The 13809-nt window shown below is 37.5% G+C and overlaps 1 protein-coding gene across 7 annotated transcripts in view; it reads right to left on the bottom strand.

Annotated features, from left to right (window-relative positions):
- ELAVL4 (ELAV like RNA binding protein 4) overlaps window positions 1–13809 on the bottom strand; it is a 105469-nt gene that overhangs the window by 46909 nt on the left and 44751 nt on the right. For all 7 annotated transcript variants that reach the window (XM_034779363.1, XM_034779361.1, XM_034779359.1 and 4 more), the window contains exon 2: window positions 2658–2898. In XM_034779363.1, coding sequence (XP_034635254.1) covers window positions 2658–2898 — 241 coding nt within the window. The remainder of the gene's footprint in view (window positions 1–2657; window positions 2899–13809) is intronic.

Raw genomic sequence — 13809 nt, forward strand, 5'->3', positions numbered from 1 at the left:
TGATGTAGGGGAACCAGGTTTAGATGTGGTGGCAGTTGTTTCCATTGCATGGTGAATTCAAGATGAAGGGAAAATAAAAACTCAGAAGAAACCATCATGGCTTTCTATCAGCATAATCAAAGTGAACAAGGTAATTCTGAAAATAATTGAGTCTCAAAGAACCAAGTCCATTCCCCAAACTTCAAATCACTGGGACTCTGGAATGGAGAGAAATTATCTGGTATAAAGATTTGAAAGGTGCCTAAGTTATCTGAGATCCTAAGTTCCATTTTCACATTTAGAAGCCAACTGAATTCCATGAGGCTTTGGCACCTAAGTGCATAAATCAGTCTGGAGAATGGGACGGAGGCAGTAAATCACTTAGGCGCTTTTGAAAATTTTACTCCAATCTAATTTTTGGAAAACTGGTTGTCCACAAATCCTTTCACAAAGAATGATCCAATTTATATTGAAAGAAAATTTCTAGGGGGACAACTACCCAGAAACATATCCAAAGCTAGTACACGCACGCTCTTACAGCATCTACTATTGAGACAGAATCCTTGAGGCAGCATGAAACCAAGAGGAAACAGTACACACAGGAAAGAAAGTAAAGACTAAGACAACATCCAGGGTTCTCATCCCACCAAAGAAATAACAGATGGCATTTTTCTATCCATCTAAACTCAGGATTACATTTAGGGAAAAACATCACTAATTTTGAGATGTGTAGAAAGCTAAAAATATGCTGGTAGCTACTGAAAAATAGGATTTTTCATGATCAAAATCCAGACTGGAAGCACGAGTCTCTAGTGGCACTTGATTTAAAAGTTGCACTTGTTTGTCTACTCACATCTAACACACTTTAAGTTACTTGTAATTTTAGTTCCTTAGATTAGAAAGAAAAAACACAACAGTTCTGTAACTAATTGACAGCTGTGCTAGCAAATATCCAGGGAAATATATTCTAGTAGTGTTAGGTTGCTGTACCTTGCACGCAGCTCTGCTCTTAAGAAAAACACTTGGAATATTCCACAATCTAAATAAAGCCCAAGCAAAGGCAACTCACTGCCCTTTTTTTAATCCTCTTCCTCGCACTCATGAAGCTGTCTCCCAATCAGGACGTACTGAGGTAGATACATAACGACCAATGTGCAAGAGAGAGCTCTGATTAACTATATTTTTGAGAATGCGATTTGCTCCAGGGCTACTGCCATTTATTATGTGCCTCAGTGTTAAATTTGAGCTTTGTTATACAGCAAAAAGGAAATAAAAGGAATCATTTCACATTTAAAAGCACTAAGGATCGTACTAACACTGTCGGGGCAAAGGCTATGTGAGTGCTAGAGCAAAACTATTTGTCTATATCCTCATTCTCAAGATAATTCTCTCGTCTCAAAATGAATACTCTGGTTTTACATCCCACTTTCTACCCACAGACCTCTATGTGTATGTTCTATGGGGGGAAAACCCATCTCTTTTGGGAACCCTTCCTTTTCCAAGACTGTCAAACCCTTTGCTATAGTTAAGGAAATGTGGTAAGAGCATCTGTAGTTTCTTAGGGGCAGATCCTGCGCTGGTTTACTTAGAACATGTATAGGTGTGGAGCTAGCTCATGCCTGGCTGCAGTACGCAACACAGCAGAAACGGAGTTCAGAAACTTGCAAATGGCTGAATATCACTCACAGATCCTTGCATAACCAATACCCTGCTATGAGTAGGGCATGAGGGAACACGATGTTCCATATAGTACAGAGTCTGGCAGTGACTGCAATTTTCACATATGTATGCTACATCATGAACTATGATACTGGTGATGCACCAAACAGCAGCAGAAACATCAGCCACTCCCCCTTTAGAGTGGGAGTAATAAGTCCACATAGCCTTCACAAGCAGCCATAAAAGCTGATGGTTCATCCCACTGCTTTTTTTAATATAGGATGTGTTCCAGTGTATGACTATGGCTGCAATTCTGCAGCAAAGATGGAGAGCAGAGCAGGTATTTCCTTACCTGTTCATGCCTCCCCTATGGGTGGACATGCGCATTTCTTTTCTCTTTGATACAGATCTAGACTATAATGAGGGGTTTATTTCTGAAACTTCTGCAGATAATCCTATCAACAGATTTTACTCCATGAGAAAAAGGGCTATGACAGGGGAAGAGTATCGGAGAACAAAGCTATAAACAAGGCCCAATAATCCAAAAACACAGCACAAGATTTGGACTACCCTTTTTAAAATTAGGGAAAAATAAATAAAGATGAAGGAGGACTGGGGAAGTAAATGGCATCAAATGAGCTGTGAACCTGTACAAAAGGCGCCTACCAATTATGTTTTATAAATACATTATGAATTTTTCAGAAATCCTAGTTATTCTTTTTCTAGCTCTTTATGTGGCTTGGAACACAATTGGCTTCTCCTGCAATTTGTATATATACAGTAGACACCACTGAAGATTGAAGGTTTACCACCTGCAGGAAGTTTACTGGGGTATTGGCAATATTTCCCATTCTGGGAATATGCAGTAAAGGTAATTATTGTGGCGTCCACTGTATGCACTTAGGCACAACTCAACAGATCTATGACTGTTTTAAAGACACCAAAGTTGTGTTGCCCAAAGGATTACGTAAAGTAGAAGAGTGTATCTAAGCCAACATCAAAAATATTTAAGAGCATACCTGTAATTTTGTCTCTCACAAGTTTGCAGGATTCTATTTCACCAATGCTCCCAAAGAGACTCCTGAATTCCTCCTGTGTCATATTCTGGGGTAAATAGTTGACTATGAGGTTCGTTTTGCTGTCATCTGTGGCAGCCCCTGTCTGCATGGGGGAAGGACAGTTTCTACTGTTGCTGGAGGGTCCATTGGTCGTATTCGATGTAGGGCCATTCGACACCTGAGGCTCCATGGTGCTAATTATCTAAATAAAAATAAATAAAAAAAAAACTGCCTGAAGTTTCACATACAATTGCTATTTTTAAAGATACTTACACATCAATGAGTAGGCAGCTTTCATGGCCAATTCAGACACTTTAACAAAAACAACAACAACAACAACAACAAGACATGGGCTTGATTCCTCTGTTATTGTTGTAAAGTAGGTCATGCTAGTCTTTGGCTGTGAGCATATACTAAGAAGCAGTGGAAAAAACCTCCCTTTTTTGGTTAATGCAAAGCTAATTTCTGTTTTCATCACACAACCATTTTCATAAATGTATATTTAAGCATGAATTTAATTATAATTTAAGGTAATAATCATGATTAAAATTACAGTTCAATTAAAGCAGAAGAGGTAAATATAGAGGTCTATATTGAAAAAGTAAAATATATTGCCTATTTAATAACTGTATCACAAAGTGCAATGACACCAAATTAAGTGGGAGCATTTAATCTGCAAATAGTTGTTGTTTGGATCACCTTCGAGTAATAACCCTGTGATCACATAAAACACACTTTTTATTGGCTCCAATGATTACTTGTATTCTCCGGTAATATTTTTCCCTAGTGGACTAACTCCTCTTTACAGCATCAGGCCCTGAACCTGCAAACTTCATGGATGTGACTACTCTAGTGTTTGCTGTAATGGCAAAGGGCCTTTTGGATTCTACCACAGCCATTACTTTCAAATGGCTCACAGGGTAGGAATACAGATAAAAATCAAAACACCTCTCCATCTTGAAATTTAAGGCCACAAAAACAGATTCAAATGGTCTTTTTTTAGTTACAAAGTAAGGAGTCCAGTCTTGCAAACACTGATGCATCTGAGCTGCCAGCGGGACTAAACACACAACTGAAGTGTATGTATGCATTTGCAGGATCAAGGTCTAATAATGCAAGAGCTTTTCATCTGGAAGCTCCATTAACATCAGTATAATTGTACCAGTGCAATCCCGGGTATTGATGAGGAAAGCCAGGATTTGCACTGGTGGACACTACCTTAATCGGGATAAAATCTACCAGTGTAAACTGTGCCTTTCTCTGTGTACTCAAGGGGTTGCACTGGTGCAGCTAAACAGATGGCTGTAATCGTGGAAAATCTCCAGTGTAGACAAGGTCTCTGTTTCTGAAAGACAGCGTCAGATATTCAGTGATATAAAGTACTATCAAGCAGGAGAGACTCCCACTAACACAGGGCAAGGAAATGTAAAGATAAAGGAAAAATCCAAGAGAGACTTAGAGTAATGAGATATCATACAGTTTGAACCCTGTGTCGATCTGATCCTATAATTACAATAATTACCCAAGACTTAATTTTGGTTTCTTTCTTTAAAGTCAGTAAAGTACATATTGTGACAAGATAGATTTAATAATTCCCTACAAAACTTTGGAGGGGGAAAAAAAAGTATTCTAAACTAGACTGATACCAGGCGAATTAATGTTTTCTACTTGATTTAAATTAAGGAAGCACTAGAAATAGCCAAACCAAAATGATTGTGAATTTATGTGTTTCAGTATTGCTTCTGATATCTCACCTATGAAATATCCCCTTTGTTTATAATTGGACATAAACAGTTTTGAATGGCTATTTTTAAAGTATCTGGCACAACAAGTAACAGCAACTTTGTTTAACAGTTTTCAACGAATGAAGACCTTTCACTATGGCTAACAAAAAAGCATGGCAAATATATGAAATAGAACTATTTGGAAAGTAAAATCAGAGCACATAGGTAGGTGATGGCTTCATAACAATGGCAACTTCTTAAAAACATCAACAGATTCCAGTCAGAACAGCCACTGCCAAATCAAGTGACCGGAAACTGCCTAAATCTTTAGCTAACCACACTGAACATTCCCCCATCCCTTGTTCTGGACATTTACAAACAATCAAGTATGTTCCCTTCTTTAATCTAGATGATATCTATTTCAGATGCATATTCACCTATACATGCCATTAAAGGATTTAGAGTAAAGAGAATATGTGGTACTCCGTTCCATTTCTGTACCTCTCTAACCTTAAATCCAATACTTATTCCAGTCCCAGTAAGCTTTGCTGGTAGTCTACTGTAGAGGTGGTTATCTCTCGCTCTGGTGAACAAATGTATTCTGGGAGTTACAGCTCAATTGAGCATAATTCTTTCATCTATGTTGTATGAACATAACTGCATCAAATTGATTTAAAAAACACAATCTCGGTTCATACTTTCTACTGAGGTCCTGAGCTCTGCAGCATCAGGTCCAATGTTAGCATTTTAACTCAGTTTTAAACATCCACAAATATTAGTGAAGTAGTCATCCTCTTCTGATAAAATATGTCTATTTTACATACCCGTTTTAGTGAACGTCTATCATTTCTGCATTTTCACTGGTTAATTTCTACACTGTGCATTCTAATAGGGGTTATAATAGATCTGTGCTGTTACAAAAGTTTATACCAACCACAAAATTCAAAACCCAATATTTTACCCAATGAATAATTGAAAATTAATAAGATAAATTTAGAGACTGGAAATTCTGAGTAGGTATGGTTAACGAAAGCACTTTATGGATATATAAACCACTGTAATAGATTTAATTTAAAAAAATAGGCTGAAATGTCAGATAAATTGTTTTAAGGCTTGATCCTGCACTACTGAAGTTAAAGGGAATCCTACCATTGATCTGAATGAGAACAGGATCATGCTCTCAGAGCAATGCATTGAGAAGTAAAGGCTGACATTCTTTTATTAGTAACAGAAGCAGGAGGCATGCTAGTTACCCTTGTTAAACATGTACCCCTTGATCTTTGATTTTAAAATCCATAAAGGATGATAAAATTCAATACTAGCTATTCTAGTGGTTACAAGTGATGCAAAAAGTGTTATAGTCTTTAAAATTTTATCTTCAACACCAAGCAAAATGTATGGCTCACCTTTAAGATTTTTAAAATTACAATATACGATGTTTTCCTCACTGCTAGTATCTCAGCATTCATTACTGTGGCATCTTAGGGCCAGATTCTCTTCTCACTTACTCTGGTTCAACTCCATTAACCTTCAAAGAAATGTCTCCTCATTTTCACCAATGTAAAGGAAAATCAGGCCCAAGATTTGCTTTCTACTGAATTACTGTGTGAGTTTCTAAAAGTAACTTTGTCTTCTTATTCTCTACATGAGAGAACAAGAAGGAAAAAAAAAAACCTGATGGGAACTCAAAATATATTACCAGAAACATTCATAACAAACATCTGAGGCACTGATTTTTCATTAAATAATTTAAGACTTTCCTTCGTGTAGAAGAGATTTCTGAGGATTTATGTATAAAAGCAGTTATGTATCAGAGAAAGCACTCCAAGTTCTTATCAGCATGAAGGGATAATGTTTACTTAGGCTATATTCTCTGACAATCCACTTTTAAAAATTTAAATTATTTATGACAACAAAAATAACAGTCCTAATACTCCTTTTCAGACATACCCCCACTTAGCACTTCTAAACTCAGACGTTCTGTAGGTTAGTTCTGTGTGTCACAAGCTAGCTGTAGTAGAGCTTACTATCTCTTCAATATCAAAATGTTGTTGGAACCTATTGTATATTACTTAATAAATACATTATTTAAAAAAATGCTCAACATCAACCCACTTATTTCCTCTCCCTACACTAACTTATTATTCACCACATCATCAACATTCTAGAGAAGGATCTCCTGTTATTTCCTGGTCACACACTTTGCTTTCTCAGTGTTTGAATTACTATAAAGGTCCTTGCATTGCATTATTATTATTTTTACCAAAGTCATCTCTTATTAGAGAAGAATCACTATGGAGATGTAGCTCATTTCCACAGATGTCTTGCAGAGAGAAGAACCATACGTTTATCTTCTCATATCTAAAGGTCTATTCAAATATTGACAAAATTGATGCAAAAATACAACAGAGAGTCACTTAGTCTCAAAGTCCCCCCTCCCCACACACACTTTCCCTGAAACAATGTTTTACATAGTTATGTTTAAAACTTAAGCCACTGATGTCTAATTCAACATTTCCGTTGTTTTTGTAGAATAATTTATTTAATGCAATTTAGGCAGATATTGCTGGTCTTGCAGTGTAACATTTTAAGAGCAATTTCCCATATGTACATGCACACAAATACAGGTATTATAAAAAGTTTTTTTTGTTTTTTTTTTGGTAAGGAATTGGCAGTCTGGGCCATCTCTAACAATATTATTCTCCATACACAGCTTAACAAATATGTTCCCCTCCCTCCCCTTCCCCCCCAAAAAATAACTGTCTCTACAAAGGTGCCTTTTAAAAAAAGCTGTGGTTACAGTCCAAGATGAAGTGCCCTTCAAAGTAGATGAATCCTGGTTGGGTTTTTGTTTTGTTTTTTTTCAACTGTGAAATGACCCTATATCCTTTGTCTCTAAATTATTCAACAAGGACACTTTGTGTTGTAGTCTTCTGGTATAGAAACAATACTAGAGATATAAAATTATAATAATTCAATATGTGCATAATATCCTAGAAAAAAAGGAGTTATATTATAGATACTGTATACATTTATAATTTAGAAACCAACATTAATTTGATTATCTATGTAAGCACAAGCAAAAGTTAATTTGATTTATACTAATCTTCCATGGGACCAAAACAGAATTTCAAGTTTGATTATTATTTTATGCCTATCAATCTATTTCAAATAAAGGCAAGTCTTGTCCTCAATTCAGGAGGTGTTTCATCAGACCCCCAGTTTCTAAAATTATTTCTTGGTGTACTACTTTTCTCAGTATGGTGATATATCAGCAAACTACAGGGTATTTTAATTTGACAGCTTGCACAAAGAAATACTTTGTTGCTTGGGAAGACTGCATAAGCTTTGCCAGTGTTTTGCAAAGCACAGCTAATCACAAAGCGCGGTATAAAAATCCCAAAGAACGTCAACAACAAAAATATCCACTAGAGAAGCTCCTACATTCTAAATAATATTTAAGAAATATTCTTATGAATCTTCATATAAATATTTCTAATGAATACAGTGGATTTAATCTTCCTGCTAAAATATTAGTTTCACCAATAATGCAAAGAATACCTGCATGTAGAATGTAAATAAAACTATTATAATGCTTAAACAAGCTACTGGTAACTGACATTAATCTTTAGTTGTTAGTACAGTAAATATGTTACATCCATCTACCATTACAAAGAACAGTTAATGAATCATTTAGAAAACTACCCACAAACCAATTAAGACAGCCTTATCTTCCTATTGCATGCATAAACAATAGCCAATGGCTCAATAAATGTAAATATACATTTTACATTTACAAAATTTGTTCTCTGTAGTCTCAAGAAGAGTCCATGTGTTGAACTGAGAAGAGTGTTGAAAACACTGAAAACTCTTTATAATAACAAATCATTTCCTTAAAAAAATCACTCTTATCTGAATTATGTGTGTGTACACACTTTTTATAGGTAATAACCTGGGAATCTGCTATACACAGAAAATGATACAATAATAATTAGAGTTTCCAAAATTAATATTGGTTTATAAAAGCCAAAGGGTAGTGTTTTGCAAAGATTCCACAAACAGACTTTTCCTAAGAAAGCAAAATCTGAGAAAAATTCTAAGAACTATGGAAATTATAGAGTTCATATGGACAGATTATTTCTAGCACTCAGAAGTCAAAAATATTATAAATTGTTCACAGCACCTAAATGCCAGGAAAAATGATCATGGTAAATTATACCTCATGAAGAATTCATGAGGTCTAATTTTATATTATTTCTAAGTGTTCATTAATGAACAAACTCAGAACACTCACCCATAAAAGAGAATTTAGATAAATAATGCAAAACTCTTAGATAAAATAAGAGAGCGCTTTAATTAGCATTGCAAGTTGTTTGCTTTACATGTGAAAACAAATGGTGCTATGGTGGAGGTCCCATAGCCATATTTAAATAAAATGTTAGTAGACGTTTACAAGGAAAACAGTTTGACACGGGATTACATCAATGTGAGCTAAGCACCTTTTTGTTCACTCCAGTGGGTCTATATGGGGCAATTAGAGTGCAACACTCTACAGCACTCTGCAATTCACAACCCCATAGTCCAGACTGCGGTGCCATGTACACAAGTCCTTAGTGAAAAACAATTTTTTTAAATAATTCTCAGTATACCAACAGTGTTGACAGCAAGGATTTTTGCACTGTACAAACCATGATCTTTCAAGAAGCTTGGTGAAAGGGACCCAACGGGGTTTGGCTGATTTCAGGACTGGAATCTTATGCCCCAAACCAACAAAAACATACATGCTTAACTTTACACATGAGTATTCCCACTGAAGCCAAACGGACTACTCACAAGTGTAAAGTTAAGCATACATAATAAGTATGTGCAGGATCGGGGCCAAAGGCACTTACACACATGCTTAACTACACTGCTGTAAGTAGCTCCATGGATTTCAATGGGACTATTCATGGTAGTAAAAGCAAGCAGGTATATTAAGTGTTTGCAGGAATGAGTCCTTAGATTATAAACTCTTCTGGGCCAGGACTGTGTCTGCCGATATCTTTATACAGCACATGGCACAAAATCCTTTGGGCACAACCACGATAATAAACAGTAATTAAAACTATTTGTTTTTTCTAAAGAACAGACTGGCAAAAGTCAGAATTAAGGGCCAAATGCTACCCCTTGGATGTACATGCACACTTCCCTCACAGCGAATGTTAAAAGAAGCAAGGAAAACGTCTTTGTGGATCTTGAACACACACATTTTCCTCTCCGTAACACAACTGTCAGATTTCACCGTCAATTACCTTTTTACTAAAGCTTATATACTACACAGCTAGACTTGTTATTATTTACTTAATAAATACATCATGAACATGAAATAAAAGAGGAAAACTAAGCTATAGAGCAATTCTGCCTCAAGGGATCTCCAGTATCCCAGAAATGAATAATTATCTAATCTTCTGTATTTTGCCATACCCCACCCCCCACACACAATTTTTACATGCTTTATCTTCCCCCTCTTCCTGTAAAAGATATATTTAATATTTACACACTCATGTATAGGAAAGGATTAGCCAGGAAAATAAAATGCATTAAATTGGAAGTTCTTGTTACCGCCATTTTATTTCACATGACAAAACTTTAGTTTCATTATAAAATTTTGTTTTCACAGTACAGTGCAGTAGTTTTAAAACAGTGTTTGAATATTTTCAGCGAGTTCACAATTACTGGGTGCCATAATTTTACTGCGCACGAAAAGCACGCTAACTGACAAAAAGTCAAATTCATTAATTTTAAAAGGAAAAGCTTCATTTTAATAAAATAGTTTTCTTCTTTCTAGATGGCTAAACTTGTTTAGGACAAAAATGTTTGTAACACTAAAATGATACACAGAGGTGTCGAGGGGTTTTTTGTTTATTTTTACATTCCCATCATCTGTGATGCACCTACCAGTGCAAAGAACATAAAAATTATTAGTAATACTATTTATATTACAGTAGTACCTGAGGATCTGAGATCAGAGTGTTCTCATACCAGGCACTGTACAAACAGAGAGACACTATCCTGCCCTAAACATACTATTAGTAGTGTGGGAGTGAAATAAAAAGTATACTGTCTCCCCCACCCCCCATTTTGCAGAAGGGGAAACCAAAGCAGAAAGGAATTATTAAATGACCTGTCCAAGGTCATAGAGAGGGTCTGTGTCAGAGGTAGGATTTGAATCCAGATCTCCCTAGTTCCAGTCCAGCGTCTTAATCACAAGAGCATCTTTCCTCCAAGCTCTTTTCCAACACTGGAACCAATGGGCCAAAAAAAAAAAAAAAAACCACAATGGGCCAAATCTGGCTCTTTATCTTCAACATTTGTTCCTACTATACATTTCATTGTGTCTCGTTCCCAAAGGATACTGGCCTCTACAGATACTCTGTCTGTTTGAATAGGATGGAAAATCTAAGACTCTCATAACTACCTTGTCATTAGTCAACATATTGCACAACAGATTAACTAGTCAAAGAAGCCATTCTCAAAGGATAGGATACATGTCCTTCCACTATGTAGAGGAGACTAAATAGGTACATCACACATTCCATATGGCTTCTACCTCTCTCCACAGAGATTTTGGGGATGGCCAAGAAGTACAAGACCCTGCACCTGCTATACAATTCCACACAAGTCAGAACCCCAAGTGCTATCAGCAGCCCAACTGCCAGAGATGGGGTAAAACCACTAGCCTAGCTTTCCAACCACGTGCTACATGTGCTCTGTCATGTCTGCAGCGATTTCTGAAGACATGCAGGAACCTACTGTTAAATTACAGCCTTGCCTAGGTCTGAGAATAAAGCCTTTGTTTTCTTCCAAAGCAGGATGTGACTTCTGCTGTTGTGTGCCATTTAAACCTCGCAGAATCTCTTTTCTTGTCCTTACGCGCCTCCATTATGCAGGATATTAATACCCATTTGCAACTTCTTCACTTCTTGATGAGGCCACAAAGAGTGTCTCCATTTTTCTAAAGTCCCAATTCTATGTGGTTCTATTTTTAGTACTTTGCAAATGTCAAGTTTGGACTCAAGCATGAAACAACTTTCTGAGATTTTGTACATTATGCAGGAAGGAATGGCTGAGAAGTTATAATGGGTGACCTACCTGCATCTGAACCAAAGTTAGTCACTCTTTTCACCGAGGCAATCTACTTCGTTGGTGGAAAGCAGAGTCTGAATTACCTTTTCTATTTGGACTGGTTTCACTGAAATTTGCCTTCCATCTTTTATGCCACTAAAGTCAGAGATGGAGAATACAGCCCTGAATTTACTGGAATTGAGGTTTAGAAGAGATGCCACAGCTAAGTACACAGCACGGCAAAAAAAGGAGCCACCCAGACTGCGGTAACGGTGACACAATAACTGAGGTTAAAATCCTCTACTCTGATCATAACAAAATGCCACAGACCATAACAAAGCTGACCTGGTTCTGTATCAGGACACTTATAACATTGGCTACTCTGCCCTAGAATCTAACCACTTAGTTCTCCCAGAAGGTCATGGGGCTACACACACGAAAAGTTCCCTACATTCTATCAATTAGAACAAAGGAATCCAAGGTCGGGCTCCACTGCCCCTAAAACAAACCTCATTCTTCTTCAATTACCCTTTCTTTCATTTTGCTAAGCTTGCATGCTGAAGTCAGGTTATGCTCTACCTAAGAGTTTTATCAGCTTTTTGATCATACCATATTGCACCTCATTTCCGTCCGTTTTTTTTTTGTGTTTAATATACTACTTGTTCTTTCAAGTTGCATCTGAAGGACAAGAGAGCTCTGAAGAAAAAAAAAAAAAAAGTCTCATAACCAGCAAGCCAATTTTTCTTTGATCAGGTGCTCCAAGCCACACTGTAACCTGGGATTTTCCCCCCTCTTCCCCAAAAGATTATACCTATGTTAGGCAGTGAATGCTACAAAGGGAAAAGAGGTCTCCTATTGACTATACTATTCCTTTTGATCTATACATGAACTCTTAAAAGGCTACATTAACCAGCAGTGTATTTCCACTCTGTGCTTGTTAGCAAGATGGTAACCTCAGCCCTCGCAGCTCCCATTGGCCGGCGACTGCAGCCAAGGGGAGTGCAGGGACAGCGCCTGCGGACAGGGCAGCGTGCAGAGCTGGAGGAGGGACATGCTGCTGCTCCCGGGAGCTCCTTGAGGTAAGCGCCCCCGGAGCCTGCACCCCGACCCCCTCCCACATTCCTGCCCCATCCGGCATCCTGAATTCCTTATTTCTGGCCCCACTCCACAGCCCTCACCCCTAGACGGAGCCTTCACCCACTCCCACACCCCAACCCCCAATTTCATGAGCATTCACGGCCCAACATACAGTTTCCATACCCAGATGTGGCCCTTGGGCCAAAAAGTTTGCCCATCCCTGTGCTAGAGACAGAGACATAAGACAGGTCTCTACCCTGAAATGCTTACAAATTAAATATATACAAAAGCACAGGCAAAGAAACAGGACTATTTCATCCTTTTTTGTTTTCTTTTAATTTTTTGATACTAAGCAGTTATGCATTTGATTCTTAATCTCTACCCATTAGTTCAGTTTCCTGTTAGTTTTTAATTAAGTTACCAACTTTTCATGTTTGTTTTGTGTGTGCGTGCATGTTGCACAAGTATAATAGGCCAAGTCCCCAGCTGGAAAAGACTGACATAGCACCACTGTGGCCCCAAGTTTTTAATATCTTTTTTCCTTTTAAGAATCGTCTACTCTAAACTCTTTCCCAACCCACAGGTTTAAACAGAGAACCCCATATTATATAGCTATATAGTTTGGGTTTTAAAAGTTTGGAGAGAGACATAGTAGCTGAAGGCCAATAAAGAACACAGGGCTCAGAAGAGAATCGTAGGACTGGAAGGAACCTCGAGAGGTCATCTACTTCAGTCCCCTGCACTCACAGCAGGACTAAGTATTAAAAAGGCCAGGCAGAAACTGCTACCTAAGCACCAGTGAGATTTGAATGTGATTTTGAGCTGTGGAAACAGGTCCCAGGAACCTGCTAGGTCCATGAACATCATCTTATTAAGAACCCCTGCTGCTGGAATTAATACCAAGGTGTACAAACAAAAGGTGAAATTTTCAATGGCTCTTTTGTGATTTAGGAGCCTAATTCTATTTCAGTGGGACATGGGCTTCTAAGTCACATAGGCATTTTTGAAAATGTTACCTTTATGTATTTCGTTTACACGAAGGCCTACGTTATGCAGAAATTGATGGCGTATCCACACATGCACTGCACCAGTTCTGTCCAACATAGTCTAAACTTTACTTTCAACAGAGCCTTAATGAAAACACAGCAGTAACTACATCTAGAGAACCTTAGTAGATGTGTGAAGTTTTTTCCCTCTTGCAACAACAA

Source organism: Trachemys scripta, chromosome 8 (genome assembly GCF_013100865.1).
Source record: "Trachemys scripta elegans isolate TJP31775 chromosome 8, CAS_Tse_1.0, whole genome shotgun sequence".
In the NCBI taxonomy this organism is placed as follows: domain Eukaryota; kingdom Metazoa; phylum Chordata; order Testudines; family Emydidae; genus Trachemys; species Trachemys scripta.